We start from the raw sequence: 24,359 nt of genomic DNA on the forward strand, positions 1-24,359 counted from the left end.
AATCTGGGACTGAGTCTAGGTAGTTGGAAAGCCCAGAGGTCCTATGTAACCAGGGCTTCTGATTTCCATGGCAGCTCCAAACTACTTCTGCTTTATTTCCCTCTAAACCCTGCCTCTTCCTAAGACAACAGACATAGCTCTTTCTGTGATTTCCTGCCTTCCCTTGGTAATTTTCTCTGTGCTTCCACACCTGCCAATTTTTGAGATCCAAAATCAAGTTTTATTCCTGCCTCTCATTCATTATTTAAGAGGAATTTATCAATGGACTACTTATTTTCTAGTTCTGGCTAGGGATACATTCAAAGAGGCTCAAGACTGACAAGTCCCTGAACTTTTGAGACTCATGGTCCAGTTAGGAGCACAGAAAACCAAGGAATAAACAAGTAACTGACCATAAAATGACTGCTATGGCAGGTAATGCTTGGGTGGAAAGGCTCTAGACAGGAGGGTTCGCCTAAAGAGATGACTGAGTAGCGATAGTGAGGACGCCTGGGAGAAGCAGCATGAGGACAGGGAGGAGGAAGAGCAAAGGCCCTAAGTTAGAAAGACTTCCAGAGTCCAGGAGCGACAAGATGTCACAGAGAAAGGAACAATGGCAGGTGTCCGGTGAGTAGAGGAAAATGGCCCCGCTGTGTGGGATCTTGTTAGCCTTGCAAGGAGTGTGTACTTTATTCCCAAAGGTGAGCCACTTAAGAAATTTGACTCAAGAGTGACTTGATATGGTATACTTTGAATCAGCCTGGCCAAAGCATGGTGAATGTTTAGGATCAGGCAATAGGGAACTGTAATGGCCTAAAGAAAAAATGATGGAGACTTGGACCAGGGTATTTTCCGAGACGATAGACATGGGCAGATGTAAGATGAAATTTTGGAAAGGACTTAGTGACAGGGCTTGGATGCAAAGAATATAACAACAAGGGAAGTCAAAGATGACTCTCAGTACACAAGAGGATGGCAGTTATTTGTTGAGATGGGAAAGGCCATGAGGAGACGGGGTCGGGGAGGGGCATAAAGAAGGGAGGGGTTGGTAAGGGTAGGGCACCAAGGATTTTATTTTAGAAGGGCTAAGTTTAAGATAAGGTGAGAATTACAAGAGGAGATTCTGGGTAGGTGTTTGGGTAAATCAGTCTGGAATTCAGAAGAAAAGTCTGAATTTGAACATGTGTAAGAAAAGAAAGAAAACTGGCCACTGAGATAGGAGGGGTAATAAAATGTACTCATTTCAAAGCAGAAAGATTAAATGATTTCAAGAAGACACACTATTTTCATAGTATATTGAAAAACATACTATACAGAAAACAGTATACTGTTTCCATGGTATACTGAAATGCATACTATACTTTGGTACTCTTTGGGTTTTCTAGGATATACTGGACAATTAGAGAACCACTATCCTTAATTTGCTCTAATTCAGTCAATTCTACCAGGGAAGAGAAGCATTTTACACAATATCCTCACACTGTTCGAAACATTATTTCATAAAATAGTGCACAAATTTAACCTTTTTTTTCTTAAGAAAACAAAATCTTTCTTTAGCTTAAATTTAGGCAAATCATTAGCATAGTGTTTCTTCACAGAAGCATAATTACTCATTAATGATTTGTTCCCATAGAAATAAACATGTCAGACAGGATTATCCAAGAATTAACATTTCAATGGTTCCTAGAATTTTTCTGCTACTGAATCTCTGGAGGCAGCCGTAATATATTCACTTCTAATGGCATGTGGTGATCAATGAGGCTTTAACAATTAAGGCAACCTGCAAGGTCACACAGACAGTAAGCCAAAGCAGCAGATAACTGACGACTTTAGGGACTGCCATGTGGGGAGAGATTCGTGTGTTCAACATAAATGATATATCTACCACACCGTGCCATGTGGGCTCTAGGAAATGAACTGTGAAGACCTTTTGGCCAAGTGCCTCACTTCCCAGTTAGAATACTACTTTAAAACTTCACTTTGCTACTTTTTGTTATATTGATTTAACTTGAAACTTGCTATCTTTAATATCTCTTGGTTATAAGAAAGACCGCTCTGGAAAAAGATATTTGACTATCTTTTTTGAGAAAGTTTGATGTCAATAGAAATACAAAATTACATATTCTAAAACTGATAACACACAACTAAAGAAAGCAAACACAGTTGTCTCTTGGTGTCTAAAGGGGTGGATTCCAGCATCCCCCCTCATCATACCAAAATCCTTTGATGCTTAAGTCCCTTACATCGAATGGCTTTGTACAGACTGCCCTTTGTATCTGCAGGTTCTACATCTCCGGATTTGGAGGGCTAACTACAAACTTGGGTTTTGATTCTGAAATCATTCCTATGAACAAATACACAATGAGAATTCACATTAAAGCAATGCATTAGTTAATGTTTTGGAATTCCTTTCCGCAAAATCACTAATCAATATTAGAAGCAACTTTATTTCTTTATTTTTATTTTATTTATTTATATATATTTTTTGCTTTTCTAGGGCTGCACCCATGGCATATGGAGGTTCCCAGGCTGGGAGTCAAATTGGAGCTAGACCTGCTGGCCTACACCACTGCCACAGCAACGCCAGATCTGAGCCACATCTGCGACCTACGCCCCAGCTCACGGCAATGCCGGATCCTTAACACACTGAGGGAGGCCAGAGATTGAACCCGAAACCTCATGGTTCCTAGTTGGATTCATTTCTGCTGTGCTGCAACAGAAACTCTGAAGCAACTTTAGAAATAACACTTAAACAATCATTTTCAGCTTGTGAACGGAAGACAACATATTCGTGGAAGGAGTTTGTTTAAGTATTAATATTAAGAAATTATAATGTTTACTATTTTCAATATGTTTTTCAAAAGTGAGTTCACCTCCTATCATACAATTTGACTTTCCTGACTTTGATTTGGTAAATTAACTATACTGTAGTGATTTACTTTAAAAAAAATAAAAAATGTAAGGATTTAATTTCAGCATATCATGTATCTAGCATCAAAATGCACCCAATTGAATCACAGGTCTTCAAGTTTATAAGAATTAAATTTCAACACTCAACAATTGTCATCAATATTGCAAATTTCTCATAATAAAACAACCCTAATCTTTACATTTACACTTAAATATTTAACAGAAAAGTTTTGCAAAATTGTGACTTGTATAACACAGTTTTATCTATTTTGACCAGATCTTTATTTCCTTTCTGTATCTTTTATGTAACATTAAAGTTATGAGCTTTCAGTTTGCTTTCGGTTATGTTTCTATAAGCATAGGAGACAGAGTTCACTTCTTGGCAAGGTAAGAGGAAATGAGGCAAGCCAGAAAGATAGGTTGTGATTCAAGCTGCATATTAAACAGCAGGAAAATTCAAGAGGTCAGAATTTTCAACTCGAAATCACTGATGTCAGTTTCTCTTTTATCAAGGAAAGCATCAATCAGTATCTAAATCAAAGCAGACATCTGGGCAAATTAAAGAACATGGGTAATCAATGGTCACCTGTTAAAAATCTATATTTATGCTTTGCTAACCTTTGTTTCCAGAGATAGCTGTGCCTCTAAAGAACCATGCTTTTGGATGGCTTAGGAGTTGTCACTGAATTGTAAGGATTTATCCATCACTTCTTTCTAAGAACATACATTTGGAAGGAAGAAGCCAACTCTACTTTATGATCTTGTCTATTCCTAGCCCATAATATTATCTTGTTTAAAAAAGTGCTCAAAATATATTTTAAAATTATGTTTTTCTGAAAGAGAAGGCTTTTGTCTTTTGTGTACTCTGACTTTTTATATCTTGGGTATGTGCTAAGAATACCCGGATGTGATAGCTTCCCCATAAATGCATGCTCACATAGCTACCAGATGTTGCTTGTGGTAATGTCTGCACTTTCTGCAGATGATCCCACCTAAAATAGCCCCAAAACTCAGCTGTGTGGTTCCAGCCTTGATTTCAGTCCTAATTTCCATGGAGTAATGACTAATGCCTTGTTTTAAGTGAAAAAATAAACAAACAAAAGCTCCAATGTTTAATGCAGATATTAAGTAAAACTAAAACTAGTTCTGTGTCTCTCTGCTTTCACTAAAAATATGAATAACAGCAGTAACTTGTTCCTGAGATTAAGTTCAGCAATTTTGTAATAGGCAATATGTTTTCAGATATTCAAGTAAAATGATAGGAATTGTTCTATTTTAAAATGGTTAATTATTTTAACTGTTGTTTTAAACTAGTTTCTAAAAGATAGGTGATAATCTATTTATTGGGGCATTTTTATAAATTGAGTTAAAAATTGTAACTTTAGGATTTCCTGCTATGGTATAGTGGGTTAAGAATCTGACTTCAGTGTCTCTGGTCACTGGGGAGGCACAGGTTCAATTCCCACCACAGGCACAGTAAGTTAAAGGATCTGGCATTGCTTTGGAGCTGTGTAGGTTGATGCTGCAACTAGAATATAGTCCCTGGCCTGGGAAATTCCATGTACTGTGGGTGAGGCCACAAAAAAATATGACTTTAAAAATGCTTAATTCTTAATTGGGTTAACCGACCTATGTATATTACATTTTAAAATTCTCTTTCCAAAATTAAATGATAAAATTTCACTCCTATTCACTATATGTCACGTTGAATAAATATATCCCATTGGGGAAAAGGAAAGAAAAGTAGGTTTATGTTACAGGGACATTTTGCTGGGTCTATAAATATCATTTTAGAATCAAAATCAATTGTTCATTCTTTATTTTGTTCAAGTTGAAGTAAAATCATTATTCCATTGGCATGTTTTTCTTGACAATGCTGAGAGTGGTTAAGGAAAAGATCGGTGAAATAATATGCACATTTCATTACAGAAAATAATCTTTATTTTTGGGGAAGAGTTTAAATGGTTTATTTCTTTCTTTTTCTACTTCACTGATTTTCCAGCACTCTGAGCCAAAGCATTCTAGCTTTGGTTGACACATGTCAAGTCCTTGACTTTATTATTAATATCTTCAAAACACAAAACATTGATTCTTACTGTGGAAACAAAGTTCCAATTGTCTTTATATATATGTATTTTATATATATGTAAAAATCTTTATATATATGTATATATATTTACAAAAGCTTTTTGTTTATATTTATATATACATACATACATTTAAATATAAAATGTTATTTCTTTCAAACTGTACTGTTTTGAATATACAGCCTGCTGCATTCTTATGATATTTTCTACCACTCAAACAGATAAGAAGTTCAATGTTTACAGTGTGAAGATGAAATATTTTATCATTCCTAGGCATTACGTACCCATACTTCAAGTGAGACTGTTCTCTGTTGGGATAATTTAAGTCATAGAAAGAAAATGGAAGAAAACAATTATTTACAACAGCTAATATGATGGTGTATGCACTTTGAGCAAGTTATAATAACTTAATAAGTAAATAAAGATACATTAATTTCTATTTTCTTCATTAAGCAGCCCAGTAACCCACTCAGAGTCAAGATTAAAAGAAATTAAAAGAAATTATGGTTCAAATTAAACTATTAAGTGTTATAAACTTTGTTTACTGATCACTTTTTGTCTTTATCACTAAAAGTAGATAGTTATTTTAATTTCCCTTTTAGATGGGAGTGGGAGGGAGTGGGAGGGATCGGGAGCTTGGGCTTATCAGACACAACTTAGAATAGATTTACAAGGAGATCCTGCTGAATAGCATTGAGAACTTTGTCTAGATACTCATGTTGCAACAGAAGAAAGGGTGGGGGAAAAATGTAATTGTAAAGTATACATGTAAGGATAACCTGACCCCCTTGCTGTACAGTGGGAAAATAAAATAAAAAAAATTATAAAAAATAAAAAAGAAATAGTTCTCATCCTAAACAACACGAAAAAACAACCCACAGAATGGGAGAAAATCTTTGCAAGTGAATCAAGGGACAAGGGATTAATCTCCAAAATTTATAAACAACTTCTGTAGTTCCATACCAAAAAAACAAACAACCCCGTCAAAAAATGGGCAGAAGATCCAAACAGACAGTTCTCCAAAGAAGATATACAGATGGCCAAGAAACACATGAAAAGATGTTCAACATCACTCATTCTTAGAGAAATGCACATCAAAACCACGATGAGGTACCACCTTACACCAGCCAGAATGGCCATCATCCAAAAGTCTACAAACAATAAGTGCTAGAGAGGGTGTGGAGAAAAAGGAACCCTGTTAAAAACTGTTGGTGGGATTGTAAATTGGTGCAACCACTGTGGAAAGCAGTATGGAGATTCCTCCGAAAACTAAACATAGAACTACCATTTGATCCAGCAATCCCATTCCTGGGCATCTATCCAGAGAAAACCATGACTCGCAAAGACACATGTACTCCGATGTTCATTGCAGCACTATTTGCAATAGCCAAGACATGGAAACAACCTAAATGTCCATCGACAGAGGAGTGGATCCAGAAGAGGTGGTACATATACACAATGGAATATTACTCAGCCATTAAAATGAATGAAATACTAGCATTTTTAGCAACATGGATGGACCTAGAAACTATCATGCTAAGTGAAGTCAGCCATACAATGAGACACCAACATCAAATGCTTTCACTGACATGTGGAATCTGAAAAAAGGACAGACTGAACTTCTTTGCAGAACAGATGCTGACTCACAGACGTTGAAAAACTTATGGTCTCCTGAGGAGACAGTTTGGGGGGTGGGGGGATGTGCTTGGGCCATGGGATGGAAACCCTGTGAAATCAGATTGTTATGATCATTATACAACTACAGATGTGAGAAATTCATTTGAGTAATTAAAAAAAAAAAGAAATAGTTCTCATCTTGTCTATTACACATTGTTTTAGCTCATTTCTCTTCTTCCTTGGTGCAAAGGTAGAAAATCTTTCTTAGCTCCCTTTTCAGGTGTGTTCACCTGACAAAGTACTTGCCAAGAGGATGCCAACAAAAATGAGGTGCACCTTTTAACTCTGTCCTCCATTACCCATCCCCTGTCCACCCATTTTCTGCCACATTGACTGGCAGAGACTCATGTTTTCCTCTAAAAACATACTTAGATTAACATAACTTAACTCTATCTTCAAATAAGGTCACATTGAAAGATTCTTGATATTAGTATTTCAAAACAAATTCTGGGGAGACACAATTAATTAAACCCATGACAGAACTCATTGATATAATCTACACCATCAATTCAAAGGACCAGTACAGAGAGGCAGCCTGTAGAGGGAATATGGACAGGAGCAGAAATGTAATCTAATGTGTACTGCAGCTTAGCCAACTCTACTAAGAAAAGTGAGTACTTAGATCACATGATATGCTCCCTTATTTAAAAGCTCTGCAGTAGGTCTTTCTTGCCTATGATGTAGTTCACAGTTCTTACTAGGGCTTTTAATGACATACGGAACCTGGGAAATGATTTCCACTGCATTCATTTTCAGACCTTATCCTCACTGTTTCCTACCTAATGGACTCAAGTACACATTATTTCTGATACTACATCCCACTAAGAAATATCCTCCCATCATCAGAAGCAGTGAAGTGTGGTGCAGGCTTTGTATTTAATGTTATATCACTTAAGAAAACATTTGTTAATGAGTGAGCTTTGTTGGTAAATGTCAGTCTGCCTAAGTCTCATTCACTGTTCATACACCCATTATGCTCTTTTTCAAAACTCAGCATAACTTATTACATGTACACATGACTATACATAAACAGTAAGTGGTAAATAATTCTGCTATGGGTAACTGAAGATGTTCTTATTTTTCTAGTTTTTTATTTTTGTTGTTGTTTTCTTCAGGTTTTAGTACAGGATTTGCCTACCCTTAATCAAAGCGCTAAACTAACAAATTCTCCATGAAACTGCTCTATGAGAAACGATAGATTTTACGCAATTTACTTACAAATCAGAATGTAGTCTGAGAGCTTAAGACTAGGGCAGCAAATGAAGTTTTGTTTTGTGTTTTGTTTTGTTTTTTAAGTGCTGGGATGTATTTTTAATTGGTAAGCATTTAAAAAATTAAAGTCCCATAATTGAGACCAGATGAATCAAATTTATTTCTATCTTTGAACTCCAAATCTTACCTCTCTTCAAGAATGAAAAGGAAGCTACAAATAAGGAAAATAATCTGTCTACATAAAATGCAAGCTCAGTTATTATAATAATATAATGTACTAGCATATAATTATAGAATTATGTTATAATATGCAATGTGATATACATTTATATATAATTGTTATAATAATACATGTGGTATATTAAAACAATTAATATAACATGTGGTATGTTAACAACATAATTAATCTAAAACTGATTCATAATTATTATAAGTATACCAATAGACTTGGACAAAGTGCAACATCATACTCTCAGATTTGTGTCTGCCAGGGATACATGCACCTCTATCTTAAGCTGTCTTAGCACTTTATCATTAAGTGTGCCATGGTGCTCAAGAGTGGGGTGATAGGATTTCCCTGGTGGGCTAGCAATTAAGGATCTGGTGTTGTCACTATTACGGCTTTGGTCACTGCTGTGATGTGAGTTGTTTGATCCCTGGCCAGGAAACTTCCACATGCCATGGGCAGGGCCAATTTTATATATATATATAAATTTAGAGAGTTACTTGGTGGCTCAGCAGGTTAAGGATCTGGCATTGTCATTGCTGTGGCTCTGGTCACTGCTGTGGCTCAGGTTTGATCCCAGGTCTGGGAACTTCTGCAGGCCACGAGTGTAGTTAAAAAAAAAAAAAAGAGTTGGGTGACAAATGCTTACCTATTTGTGTGTGTTTTTCCTTTTCATAAACTATATATTGTGGTTTAGCAGCTTAATATCACTGCTTGGTCCCATTTGTACTTTCCCTTTCGTTAAAAGATGAGCAACAGTTCTAGCTAATTTCTCACTAAATTCGTTTTAGTATGTGTGCTTTTGGTACCTTTACTATGCCAGTGTGTATTTCACCTGATTTAAATACCCCACATTTTCCTCCCTGCTTTTGTTAGGTTAAGCAATCACATAATTCTTTTTTAAGAGGGTCATGCTACTCTGCAGAACATCCTGCCTTTCCTTGTTCTAAAAAATAATGAGCTCTGTTACTTTTTCACAGAGAGTATTTGTTTTAGTCTTTAGGAGAGAGCCCTTCATCATGGATGGAGCACTGCCTCATTGTTCTTTTCCTCACCATTCCACTACAGCATGTGGGGAAGGATGCTTCTCCTATATTCATATTCAAGAGGACCCTCATCATCCAACAGAAACAAGACTAAAGAATGTAGCATTGGGAGTGAAATGTGTGCACACTATTTACTTTTACTTTAAAGAATATGTTAATGGTAAAAAAATTACGGCTACAGTAGTCTTAAAATGAGTTAAACTTAAAATTGAAGTTTTTTTTCCCCCTTTTTACCGCTAGGAATATATTTTAAAGGTGCAGAAAACAAAAATTAATAGAGACCCATTCTTGTTCTTTATGGATGATAAAAATAAGAGAAATGCCCATTTCTATAAATTTTCCATTACTTCAAATAAATCCAGGACCTGTGAAGAAATATTTCTGAATGTAGATAATTTAGAATGGATACAGACAGGTTGTCAACTACTTTGTGATAAAAATGAAAAGCAACAGTGTGTGTAAATTGCAAAAAAAAAAAAAGAAAAACAAATTGCAGCTCTATAACATTAAGGAAAATGAATTTTTGTTGTTAAATATCCTTAAAAGTGACATGTGATGAGAGTAGTGAAAAATAGGTACTCCTGGAATATTACAATGTTTTATATTTAATATATTTCTTTAAAAACACTTTAAAGACTATGCAATCATTTTTTTTTTTTTGGTCTTTTTAGGGCTGCACCTGCAGCATATGGAAGGTCTCAGGCTAGGGAGCAAATTGGAGCTACAGCTGCAGGCCTCCACCATAGCCACAGCAATGTAGGATCCAAGCTACATCTGTGATCTTCACCACAGGTCACGGCAATGTCGGATCTTAACCCACTGAGCGAGGCCAGGGATTGAACCCGAGCCTTCATGGATACTAGTTGGGTTTGTAACCACTAAGCCACAAGGGGGAATGCTAAGATTTTTCTTCTAAAGAGAGATGCTGCCATTCCCCTTGTGTCACAGCAGGGAACTCCTCAAAAGTGAGACTTTTAAAAATCACATCGCAGAAGTCTTAAAATGCATTTTGAGTGTCATGTGCATTTTGAGTGTCAGCGAAGGTATATGTGGTGTAGCCTTTCCTCAATGTAGTTGATAATAGATGGCTTTTTAGTCAATTTTCTGTAACAATTTGTATTCTAGACAGCAGAATCTAGGTAGTTCTCGTCTGAAGAGTGCAGAACTTCCTTAAGTTTTCTCCTTTAATTATTTTCCCAGTTTGTGTTTTAATCTCTTCACCTCATTTTTTTTTGGGGGGGGCTTTATTTTTACTAAATAATAACCTATTGTCATAACCTAATAATGTACTTTAGTCTACATTCTGGATAAGGATGATGGTGTGTGTTTCAAAGTAACAATTAAAAAAAAAAAGGTAGAGGGAGGCAAAACACATAATAAATAGGTATTAAATCTATATTAAAATTTAAACCTTACCAAAAAAGAAAAAAAAAGGAAAATTAAGGAAAAATGTCATTTTCACTTACAGATTTGCAAAATCATACATGATGTAGGTGAGGGTTTGGGGGTGAAATCAACCTCAAACATAGCTTTTAGGAATAAAATAAATTCATTATTCTATAATGATTGTAGTATGACGGATAATTTTAGCTTCTTCTTTATGTTTTTCTAGCTTTTCCAAATTTTCTATGATGGATATATTTGACTTTGCTTATCAAAAGAACTACTAGTTTGTTTTTACAATTCCTCTAAGTGGAAAATAACATGAGGCTTTCAGATTTCTTTGTAAATCTGTTTATGTAAATTCATTGATAATATAACCTTTACAGCATTCCTTCCCCACTACTATTTTAGGACTTACAGAAAAGACAAAATGGTTTGATGAACATTAATTCACATACAAATACATGTAAATATTAATCAGGTTATCCTCCACTTTAAAATGCAAGAACAATATCCAGAGACAGAGTCTTTGCCACTTACGAGATTAAGTGAAAAAAAAGTGTATCTTACCTTATAAACAATGTATACTTTTGTCCATCATCCACTTTAATAGTAGTGTTAATGCTTTTCAATTTTGCTTCACCAGCACAAAAAAAGTGGTACTGTGGGAAAAAAAAAAAAGTTCTTCCTCAAACAGGTTTTCAGTGTAAAATTAACATCTTATATGTTTATTGGACTTTATAATTGACTTGTAATTTTTTTTTCCCTTGGAGAGACAAGAAGTCTGAAGCTTAAAGTCACAGCTCAAGGTAAACAAATAAAAAGTGCTAGAATTAAAACACAGAAATGTATAATATTATATACATATACATACCCCATACACATGTACACGCACACACACACACACACACACACACACACACACTTCTGGTTTCTCTTCCAGGATTCTGGGGAGCCTGGTTGAGGAAGGCAGCTTCTTCTGTTAACCAGAAGCTAGTGTTCATTGGCAATGGTCCTTAGACACTAGCAACTGAGTAATGCAAAGACCACTGGATTCAATCTAGAAGGTTATGTTAATGTCACTGAAGGGAAACTTAAAGACTATGAAAGTTAACCATTCATCCTAAACTTCCTGAGGCTTGAGGGGGCTTACGGCCATTTGTAGGATTATTGTTAATTAGACCAACTGAGTTATGGTTTTAAAAGGAGCAAATCATGTCTGCATTAGGTATGCATGACCAGACAACCCTGGGGATTCCATGAGTGGCCAGCAGTGGCCTATTTATCTTTTTAACGGTATATACCTGAATGTGGCTATTCTTAAATTGCAGCTATTCTTTCCCAGAAAAGGCTTTTATAGTCTTTAGCATATTGCAAGAGATCTATAACCCACATATGAGCTAAAGAACCACAGTTACATAATGTTTCATAACTCCCGTGCACCCAAGCTACATTAAATTGATGTCTAAATCTTTCTACTGGTAGTCGAAAGGTAAACATAATCCTATATATCTTACATTTTTGTAATGTTTGGTCATCATAACAAAAACTTTCCTTTATAAAATTATCTACTGCAGAGTCATTTTAAGAAATACGGTAACCAGAGTTGAGCTTTCAAAAAAATAAAACATATCCACACCCACTTTGCCAGAAAAATCAGTAGCATAACATTTGGCTATACATTCTTCCTAAGCCATGTGTAACTAAGTAAAAGTTGATGTTTGCTTACTGCATTTTAATGCCATGTCTAGAATACAGTCAAGGTGATCAGATAGTATTTAATATTTTCGGCAGCAAATCTGTATTATTAGTTAAGATAGTTATCTAAACTTAAATGATAATTTGCGGACGTGTGTGTGTGGGGGGTGAAGAGGTAATTTTATTTTGTTAAAAGACATTAGAATATTATTATTATTTTTTTTGTCTTTTTTTTTTGCTATTTCTTGGGCTGCTCCCACGGCATATGGAGGTTCCCAGGCTAGGGGTCGAATCGGAGCTGTAGCCACCGGCCTAGGCCAGAGCCACAGCAACGCTGGATCCGAGCCACATCTGCAACCTACACCACAGCTCATGGCAACGCCGGATCATTAACCCACTGAGAAAGGGCAGGGATCAAACATTTAAAAATTATTTAATGGGAATTCCTTGGTGGCCTAGCGGTTAAGGGTCTGGTCACTGCTGTGGGTTGAGTTTGATCCTAGGCCTAGGAACTTCCACACACAATGGGAATGGCCAAAACAACAACCAAAAAACCCTAAAAAAAATTAATGGATAATTCTATTAATTTTATTTGAATTTTAAAGATTGTAAATAACTCTGTGATATTGTGAAAACAATATCTATTGTTATTGATTACTCTATCATGGATTTTTAAAGCACTTTATAAGTTTCAACTGATTGTTTCCTTACAAAACAAAAAACAAATGAACAAATAAAAATCTGTGAAGTAGGTACTATCCTTTTATTATCTCCATCATTCAGAGGTAGAAATTGCGTGGAAATGGTTTGCCTAGAGGGGCACTGACATTTGAGTCCCAACAGTGGATATATCTACTCACTTTCTTGGTATCAGAAAGAGCCAATGAAATAGTTTCAAAAATTAATTTTGATATATTATGCTTTAAAACTGAAATTCCCTTAAAAAACATTTGGCTAACAATTCTGCATTTCCAGAATTTGAATAGGTCTGAAATTATGATCACAGTAAAAGTTCAACCATAAATATACATGTTTGTGAAAATTGCAATGTAAATGCACTCCCCATATGAGTATACTTTTAAAATGGATGAGGAAATTGGCACATAGTCTTAGCAATCATAGCAGAATAAGGAAAATCTTAAAATCATAAAGATAAAATAATACTAAAATTACCTTTAAATCATTACAAGAAGGCAGTGATAGGAGTGGAAAAAACATGGATTTTGGTTGACACAACTGTATAAAAATTCCTGATCTACCATCCTTAAAAGAGTTCAAAGAGCATGTGTAATAGGAAACATCCTGAGAGCCTCCATTAGTTCATAGGATGTCTATGATATGCGAAAAGAAATACCTACTTCCATGAATTTATGTGCCTTTACTTATTCATTCATTGTATAACATTAAACTCACAATATTTATCCATTTACTTATTTAAACCTCACATCAACTTTTATTGTCCTCCCTTTATGAGTGAGTAAACTCCAGCACAGAGTGCTTAAAACTCACAAGGCCTAAAAGCCCCTCAGTGGCAGAGCTGGGGTCCAAACTCTGACCGTCTTGCTCCAGAGTCCCTTATCTTAATACATTTTCTTAAGTTGGATCCATACGCATAATTGCAATTCAATAGATAATAGCAATTACTATTACAGAGTATCAATACATATCTTTGTCATAAAATCTAAAGAAAAGGATTCTACATCTCTCTTCACCCATTTTCCTTTTATAATTCTTAAATGTCTTGGCTCAACATATTTGAATTTATTTTTATCCATTCGAAAGTGAAAGGAGTCTCTACACTTCATACTTCATTCTATACTTCATATACGGAAGTATACTCTCTACTTCTATATTTTATACATCTTTTCACCTACAATTCTACAACTCTCTGGTCTTGCTCACAATGGCTCTGGTTGGAGACGTTCACCATGGTGGGGTCTGGCTGAGTTAGACAGTCAGTTACGGAGCTGAGTTAGGAGCAGAAAAAATGTGCTGAATGTGACCAGAGCTCAATGTTACATAATTTTTCACATAAGGTCTCTACAAATTTTCTGCTTATTATAAGACTAACGAAAATTTCTGGTCTTAGTTGAGGAAAATGCTGTGGAGCAGAGATCACCAGAACTTATCTTAAAGGGTCAGACTGATGTTCGATGGTTCATTATTGCATTCTATTCATTACATAGCTCTGTTTTTTTTGCTCCAGTTTCACCTGTTCTTATTATTATCTGTAATCAGTGAGAAGCAAGATGAGAGCAAAGTGTGTTTTACTTACCATTGAATCCTCACAAGCTGACAAAGTTACTGGTGACAGATAAATGTTTAATGAATAAGTGAAAAAAAAGGATGAATGAATAAAACTACTGTTACTGCTACTAATCTGCTACATCTAGTTGACATTTGTTATGATATCAGATATTGTACTAAATTATGCATATGTGTTCTATTACTTAAGAAAGATTAGTATGTAAAGAAAATCAAACTTGTACAACTTGGCTTATTTAAATTATAGACATACCTTACACTTTTATGGAAATTCACATATTTAAGTCATATTATAAAAGAAATGGTAGGCAAAAATACAGATGTAGTATTTCATACACTAGACTATGTTGAGTTAACTACCTTATTGCAGTGATGATTTGATGCCTTCCTTAATCTGAGGATTTAGAACCAGAAATATGAGGTGATTTGTTAAGGTAGGCTGGTGTTGGAAAAGAGCACACACTTTCAATTCAAAATTGGCTTCAGAATTTAGCTGTGTAGTTTTGGACTTTTAAATGAAGGTTGTTTTACTGACTGTCAAGTGTAAGGTCAACAATCCCTAAATTTTTGCTATCAGAATCTCTTTGCACTCTTAAAAATTACTCAGGTTTCCAAAGAGTTTTTGTTTACGGGGTTATGTCCATCAATATGTATAACACTAAAATTAAAGCAGACTTTTTCAAAGCACAAAACCATATAAGTACATGTCACCCAAGTAACCAGAGAGATGACATTGTGTCATGTAGCTTCTAGAAAACTCTATGTACACTTAAGAAATTTAGATTTAATATACTTAGTATTATTATCAAGATAGTATTTCCCCTTAAGGACACTTTGAAAGAATTCTGAGGTTTCCCAGGGATTCCCAGATCACATCTGCCATTAAAGTTATATGTTATTGTAGCAATTACCATCATTGAGAAATTGGGAAAGAGAAAAGTGGAAGAAGGAGTTCCCTTGTGGTGCAGTTGGTTAAGGGTCTGGTGATATCATTGTTGTGGCCCAGTTGCTGCTGTGGCCCTGGTCTGGCAACTTCTGCCAACCACAAGTGCAGCCAAAAAGAAAAAAGAAAAAAAAAAGTGGAAGAAAAGTTAAAAATATAGAGGAAAAAATAGAATGAAAGTTATTCAAAGTATATACTATTTTGATATATAAATAGTATACACTGAACAGGAAGAAATTACAAAAATAGGACACATAGCCTGGTGGTCAGTGTAAAAGACATATTTAAGTTTAAATTTTATATTGACAATAACTGCTAAAGTGGAGAATCAGAACAACTTCCTAAAATTCACCTTAAATAAATTTGACTTACCTTTAAGGTACCATTTTCAATAAATAATTGAAAAAAAAATCCATCTGCTATATCTGGATCTTGCTTGATGTAGAGGAGGAGTCCATAGGTGTTGGAGGTCTGAAATTCTAGGGAAATGTTATTTTGTGGATTTAAAAACACGTTCTGAAACTCTAGATAGGACTCTCCATGATAACACACACAACTGAAATCTGTGGAGTTAGAAAGAAAATACAATTTAGGTTGGAGTTAAATGTACAATAGTTGGGTATCACATTATAACATTAGCAGAATGTTTTCTGAAATGGCTCTTACCTGCCTCTTTTCTGCCCATTACAAGCCTGCACATTTATTTTCTCTGCCATTGGCACAGTGGGTTGACATCTTTTATATGTACTGGGGGTATCATGATCAAATTTCGCTGGGAGGCAAGGATGGCCTAGATGATTTATCTTCATATACTTTCATCTAGATTTTATGCTACAGGTCAACAGAAATAGGAACATTTTCTAAAGAAGTCCTTGTTCACTATATATATATATATATATATATATATATATATATGACACCACTGTTCATCATATATATATATGACACTTCGTTCCCTATATATATATATGACAAAATTATGACTTGTGTTATTATTGTCATTTGATTGGGTGGCTTTTGAAGGTTGATAGAAAATATTGTGAAGTAAAGAAATTGTTACTTTTTTTGAGCAATGTTATGTGATCTGAGCTTCTTCATAAATCTTTCTCCTTTTCTTTTGCCTTCTGAATGATTATATTTTAATTAGCCTTAAGCTTTAAGTAAAATATGGAGATTTTTGAGCAAAATACTTTGACAATTCAATTTAAATTTAAAAATACATGATGACTGAAACCTAGTTAGCTTGTTTTTCTAAGTGAATTATTTCATATTATTAAAAGTAACTTTTCTTTGATAACTATTTGGTTGATGATATTCCTGTAACAATAAATTTAAGTCTCTCTTTCATTTCCTTCTGTTCTTCTGTGACATACATAGATACTTTCAAAATCTCTCCTTTAAAATTTCCAAATTATGATAGAATTAATGAGATTATTCATGAAACGATATGAGATTTCGTTTACTGCCCATCATATGACAACATCCTTTTAAAAATCTCTACTTTAAAATGTCTACAGAGTTTATATTCTATGCATAATATTTTTTGTATTTAAAATTTTCAGCAAACCTTTAGAAACACCTTGTGTTAAATTTTCAGATTTGTAAAAAACTCTAAGGAAATAAACAGCTAAACCTCAAAGAATTTTTTTTCTTTTAACTAGAAATAAGAAGGTTCAAAATACTGCCAGAAAATGTTTTTGCTTTGTAGACATAAAAACTTTTTTTTTAAATCAAGGAATTCTTTAGAAAGTAGCTCAAAAATTACACATATTAACAATGCTTTCAACTTGGGCATTCAAATTGTTTTAGTTACTATGTTATATAGACAAATATTTCTTCCTTGTAGAATTTTGATGATGTCGTAGCACCCCATTAGATAATTTGAAACATTTCAACCATTTTTTTGAATGAATTGGGAATGGAGATAAATATCTGTTTTACTTTAAAGTTCAAAATGTAAAAAAAGTATAAAATATTTTCAAAGACTAACATTACAACATGAATGTACCCAACATTGGTGAATTAAAGAAAACGGAGTATTTTAAAAAATGCTTTAGAAAGAAATATATTGTCCAGTCAACAATAGCTAATTTAAAAATTATTTTAATTTCATTATTTTGTTATGTGTTTTTACGGACTAAACTTTAAAAATGAAAGTGACTTTGTCATCATGTGACTAGTGATTGTAATAAAAACCCACACATACCCTCAAGTGTAAGCTGTATGAGGTCAAGAGCCATGTATGTTTGGTTCAGCATTCTATCCCAAGTGCCTGATTTTCTTGAAAATCTCTTACCTCTAATGGAAAATATAATTGCTTTTGTTTAAATGTTCTTGGAAAATTATATTCTTGTATTTTTGGATAAAAAATCAGGAAATATTTTGTAAAGAATATTTAATCACGTTTGTAATTTTCTTGTTCAAATGCATGAATACAGATTTTATTTTATATCGCCCTTAGTGAAAATCTTCATCGAATAAAAAGAAAGGTGATAGGAATAACAGAATAGTTTTGTGAAGAAAAGATAGGTATAGAGACAATTTTCAGTATTTATAGGCTGGAATAAAATAATAGCTTGATACATCTTTCATTTTCTAGGGTGAAATCATAAGTTCTTGCCTTTCAGTTTTCATTTTTTTAAGTAGAAGAATTGTTATCTGAATTGTAAGACCTCATATTATGATTACACCTCTGAATGAGCTTGCATGCTTTTGGTGTAAATAACCAGAAAGCCCAGTTCAAAGTAGTTTCAGCAGTAAAGAAATTTAATGGCTTAAATAAAAGGAAGTTCAAGGTTGAGATAGGCCAGATGGATGGTTGTGTATATCCAGGCTTAGCTGGATCCTCATAAAAGACCGAGATTTCCTCCCTCTCCTTCTTCTACTCAAGTGGTAAACTTTAATCCAAGGTTTGCTTTCCTCCTGATTCTAATATGGTAGCTGCAGTAATTTGACATATTTCCTCATTTATGCCCAATCACTCAGATTCCCATAATTGCAAAAGAGGAAGGAAGAATTTTCCCAAGTGCAGAATGAATCTCTCCCTAGCAGTTGATTGGCTAGAATTGGGTCACCCATGAAGACCTCCTTTGGAGATTAGAATGAAGCCAGTTCCCACTGAGACCTGTGGGGATGGGTTCATGGCAGATTCAATTGGTATCCCAGTATTTCCCTAGATTCATGGCTTGTTTCCTGGCTATTCGCTGACTGTCAGATTCATAGGCTCAAAGCAATCAATCACATGTCCAAGCCAGAGACCTTGACTTTTCACCTCCGACTTCCTGCCTCTGCTTCTTCTTCTGGGAGGTAGTTCTTACCTTTATTTCTAACAGTGCATAGTGAGTATGCAAATGAGTCATCAGTAAAAAAATTATTTGAAATTTAGTTCTTACTAGGTGGGCAGTTGAAATTTTTTTTTGACACAAAATTATTTGAATTTCCAGTGCATGGTGACCCATAGCCATTTCCTATGCATGAGGATGAAGAAAACTTCAAATACGTCTTAATGAAAAATCAAATGTCAGTAGCCCTGCCCTGCCTGATAGATAGCACAAAGAAATGTTTTAAATAGATTAAAAGAATAATAGAGTAATATATTTTAGAAGAAATCAATAATACAGATACTGAGGCATAAATATTGAAATTAGAAGAAACAAAATAAAGTATTATGTATAATATTCAATTCTTTGATAGATTATGAACAAATATCCAACAGTGAGTGTTCATTTTAATCACATAAATACATGGAAAAAGTAAATAATTCTCAGTTTATCTTTTTTTTTTTGGTTTTATGGTTTAGCAGATTAAAAAATTCTAACCAGGAGTTCCCTTTGTGGCTCAGTGGTTAACAAATCCGACTAGGAAACATGAAGTTGTGGGTTTGATCCCTGGCCTTGCTCAGTGGGTTAAGGATCTGGTGTAGTCGTGAGTTGCGGTGTAGGTCGCAGATGCCCCTCAGATCCCACGTTGCTGTGGCTGTGGCTGTGGCTGGTGGCTACAGCTCCGATTAGACCCCTAGCCTGGGAACCTCCATATGCTGCGGGTGCACCCCTAAAAAATACAAAAAGATAAAAAAAAAATTCTGAATAGATTTTAAAGAACAGAGTCTTTTTTGTGGTTCGTATATTATATGTAAGGTTAAACATGAAAGTTGGAATCTTATGAGACATTCATGGAATATCAAGCTTTTCTACAAGACTGATAGTTTGATAATAACTTCATAATGACTGGATAGCTTAAAAAGGACACATATTATTTGACCCTATTTCTAGTAGGTTGTCAATACCAGTGTCATCCATGAATAATCCCTGAAAGGAAGAGCAATTATGTGTTTTTTCTGGAGTATGTATCACTAAGTAAATGTGAAGATATAATTTAAAACTAAACATCCACAATGGCTCTTTATTTCACATGTCTTGAATACCTAGGAAAAAATAGTGGACATTTGCGATGTGTGTGTGGGTGTGTATGTACATGCCAAATTTTCTGTTAATGAAGTTTCAGTTTGAAAAAAGGCTCTCCATACAACACACATATAATTCATATAGGAAGACATATTAGACTGTTTATTAAGAAGTCTGTGTTGAGTTTTGATTCTTGATTCCATAGATGACCAGATCAGCAACCATGTATTAGCCGCAGGAATTCTGTGTGACTTGGTTCTCTTAATTTGCATTATTTCTAGAGAGAAGAGCTTGGATTTTATCATTACCAGATCCTCCCCATGTTTAATAATTTATAGTTCTTTATAGTTCTGCATTCTATAAATTGTGTATAACTCATCTGAAAATCCAAATTTACATAATCCATTTAAATTCATCTCAATTAACTTAATATCTACTAATAAAGCAGTAGAAAGAAAGAAAATAAACATTTACCCTCTGTTTAATATGTATCAGCTTTCTTAAATACTTTTCTCATGCTGATTTTTTTCTTGGCAATTTAAAGATTTATGCCATTTGAAAATGCTTTTTGGAGTTCCCTTCGTGGCACAGCAGAAATGAATCCGACTGGGAATGATGAGGTTGAGGGTTCAATCCCTGGCCTCACTCAATGGGTTAAGGATCCGGCATTGCTGTGAGCTGTGGTGTAGGTTGCAGATGCAGCTGTTGTATAGGCTGACAGCAACAGCTCTGATTAGACCCCTAGCCTGGGGTCTAACATGCCATGGGTGCGGCCCTAAAAAAGACAAAAAAAAAAAAGAAAGAAAGAAAATGCTTTTGTGGGAACTAAAACAAATTATGAAATTTTTTTTGTTTCATAGATTTTCACAGACTGATTGGAACATCAACTGTTAAGTCAGTGACATAACACATAGAGCAAGTATTAATCATATAATGCACAAAAGTTTTCAAAACAAACAATACTGAAATGAAAAGACAGAGAGTACAGTTTAAGATTGGCAGACTCATTGTAGCCAAAGGAAATATATACTAACTATGAGCTATGGAGGCAGATTTAAAAAAAAACTGAAAGCTGAGAGAAAACTAGTCAAATAATTGAATAAATTTTTCTCTGAAAGCAATTAACAGCCTTCTTAAAAGGAAGCACAACACCTATGTCACAATATTTTCCTTTCACCAGCAAAAGGAAGTTGATGATCAGGGAAATTTCTTTTAATAACCACCCAAAAGGATAGAAAATAAAATACAAATCAAATCTTGCTGCTTTCCTGCTTTAAAAGCATCCCTTGCCTCCAGTTACCTATGACAGAATTGCTTAGTATTGACTCTGTATAGAATCTTCCCAGCCTTTTCTTTCTCCTTTGTCTTTTAAAGTGGATGCCAATTATTCTAGGATAACTTACAGAGAGCAGGCACCCTTCCCATACTCATCTGCATTGCCAGATCTGTCATGTATCTCCTTCCTGTATGCAGCTCTATTTCCAGGGTTATTATCCTATTCCATTGGACAGACTGTCAAGCCCAAGCCAATCAAACACTGACTTAATTAGTGTAGCTTTGGGATAAGTCCTGATATCAGGAAATGTGATCTGCTTGTTCTTCCTCAGGATTGTGTGGCTGACTATTTGCCCTGTGCCTTTAAATACAAATATCAGAATCAATAACATGTGAAAATAAATGCCTTTTTAAATTATATAAACACTCTGATTAGAAATTGATTTGAATCTCATTGATTTTATGGAAAAGATTGTCAGTAATTGATATCTTTGTGATGCTTTATCTTCCTATACACGAACATACTTATGTCTCTATTTTATTAGAACTTCTAAAACATTTTAATACAGTTTTATAACTTTTATCCATAAAAGTCATGTGCATATTTTCTTAGGTTAATGTCTAGAAATTTTGTGAATTTGTTCCTATTTTAAATGGTTCTTTGTAGAATTACATATGTAACTCATTACGTTGAAAGGCAATTGACTTATATCAAACAACCCTTTTGAATTCTCCTATTTTTAATAACAAGGTATAATCTATGAGTAACAAGATTTTTCTTTCTTTTGTTTCTGATTCTTAATCTGTCTAATTAGCTTATTACATAGTCTGGGACCATCAGAAGATACACTGAACTGAAATAAAAAAATGAGATTTGTATTTTTTGTTGTTTTGATTTCGCAGGGAAGGTTTTTAAGCTTTCAACTTTGAGTGTAATGTTTTGCTCTTCTTTTATAAGTGATTCTATTAACTCATTCAGGAAGCTCATAGATACAGAGAATATACGGGTGATTGCCAGAGGGGGTGGGTAGAATAAGTGAGGGGGTCAAAAGGTACAAACTTCCAGTTATATAATAGATAATTTATGAGCATGTAATGACTAGCATAGTGACTATAGTTAATAATTCTGTATAGCATATTTGAAAGTTGCTAAGAGAGTAAGTCATTGTGACCAGACCTAAATGGACAGCTGCAAGAACAAACGATTCCAGTACCAAGAAGTTTGCAACAATAACCACACCCACCACCCCTTTTAGTATAAAAGAAACCTGAATTCTAACTCAGGTGAGATGGTTCTTTGGGACACTAGTCCATCATCCTCTTGGTCTGCTGATTTTCTGAATAACGTCACTATTCTTGCCCTAAAACTTTGTTTCTTGATTTATTGGCCTGCTCTGTGGCAAGCAGTGTGAGCTTGGACTTGGACTTAACAAATTTATTGTAATGATCATTCTACAGTATATACAAAATCAAATTTTTATGTTTTACAGCTAAAGCTAATATAATGTTATGTGTCAATTGTACTTCAACAAAGATCATACCTCGATAGAATTATAAACAACAACACAGCAAAGACTGCCAGGTGGAAAGCTGTGAGGGATTCAGAAAAAAGATGCTAAGTATTATAAAGAAAAAAATATAAAAAAGGACTTTTCCTTCTACTGTGCAGTTTGCTAGAATTTTTATCAGAACTTAATATTAAATTTTCTCAGGTTTTTATTTATTGATATTATTTTATTATAAATAACTTTGATATTCTAATATAAAACCTTTACTGTGTCCCAGAAATAAATCGCATTTGCTTACAATGTGTGTGCATATATGGATTTCATTTGCAAGAATTCATGTTTGAGATACTTGCATCTATGCCAATGATTACCTTTTAATTTTCATTTCTCCTGACTCCCTTTCTGATTTTCATGCTAAAGTTTTACTTCATTTCATTAAATCAATTGGGCAATGTGAATTTCCATTTTTAATTTTTGCAGGTTTTTTTTTTTAACTGACCACCTAAATTCTGTATCAACAAATAAAATTGTGACTAGTACAACATCCTAAAATAACTACAAAAGGTTTTATTTAATGTACTGATTAGGAATCAGAATGTTCACCGTACACATAGTTGCGACTTACAAGATTTAGTTTTAGTTTTAACTTGGCCACTTTTATTACCTTAGAGAAGTCACCTCACTTCTTTATCTTTACATCTTTCCTTGCAAAATTAAGGTAGCACCTATTATGAGCTTGTAGTTATGTCAAATATAATTTTAGGACTCAGGTTTATTTGTGCACTTTATCTCTTGAAATTATGGGATCTTGGATAAATACTTCTTGATCCTTTTGGTTTCTTCATCAATACAAAGGCAGTAACAAGGCTGTTTGTTCTAACATATATAAAAGTGCTGGGTAAGGAATTTGCTCCTATCTGTCTTTGGGAAATAAACCTCCTACAATGAAACAAAGATTTTGCAAAATAAATATTTATTTATTTATTTATGTCTTTTTAGGGCCACACCCTAAAAAGGTGGTTCCCAGGCTAGAGATCCAATCAAAGCTGTTGCTGCTGGCCACAGCAACACCAGATCTGAACTGTGTCTGCGACCTACACAACAGCTCACAGCAATGCCAGATCCTCAACCCACTGAGCGAGGCCAGGGATAGAACCTGCAACCTCATGGTTCCTAGTTGGATTCGTTTCTGCTGTGCCACAACGGGAACTCCAAGATTTTGCAAAATTTATTTTTTAAATAGTTATTACATGAATATTTTCTATATTTTCCTGAGGCAGTATTTAGAAAGGTCTAAAACACATGGCATGGCCACACAAACAGATCAAAATGAATTCTAAGGATTTCAAGGTGGTGTCTGAAGGAGCTGCCAGGAGGTCCAGAAGTGTCTTCTGTTCCCCTTATTCTAAGAGCAGCTCATCTTTGTTTTCACCCTTTTTACCTGTTTACAGGAATAAAATCTATGAATAAAACTAAATTAAACCTGTAAATTTTGTTAATGATGATAATTCATATCCTATTGTCCTTTCCTCTTTATATCATCTAACTTGATTCTCACTTTAATCTGGAAAGTGTGTAAGTATAGGGTTTTTATGAACCCTATATATCTACCTAAGAAACTGAGGCTTAGAGAAGGGCATTTGATCAATGTGTAGGTCTTAGAAGTAGGCTTCTTTTATCAAGCTCATGTTCTTAGCACAAGTCTTATTCTCTGTGACCAGGCTGCTTATTAATTATCTTAAATATA

The 24,359-nt window shown here is 34.4% G+C and overlaps 1 protein-coding gene across 1 annotated transcript in view; it reads right to left on the bottom strand.

Annotated features, from left to right (window-relative positions):
• Window positions 1-24,359, bottom strand: part of EYS (eyes shut homolog) — a 1,324,234-nt gene that overhangs the window by 523,221 nt on the left and 776,654 nt on the right. Inside the window, 2 exon segments of the mRNA XM_047769134.1 lie at window positions 11,091-11,182; window positions 15,799-15,989. Of these exon segments, the coding sequence (XP_047625090.1) occupies window positions 11,091-11,182; window positions 15,799-15,989 (283 nt within the window).

The sequence above is a fragment of the Phacochoerus africanus genome, chromosome 2 (assembly GCF_016906955.1).
Source record: "Phacochoerus africanus isolate WHEZ1 chromosome 2, ROS_Pafr_v1, whole genome shotgun sequence".
Taxonomy (NCBI): Eukaryota; Metazoa; Chordata; class Mammalia; order Artiodactyla; family Suidae; genus Phacochoerus; species Phacochoerus africanus.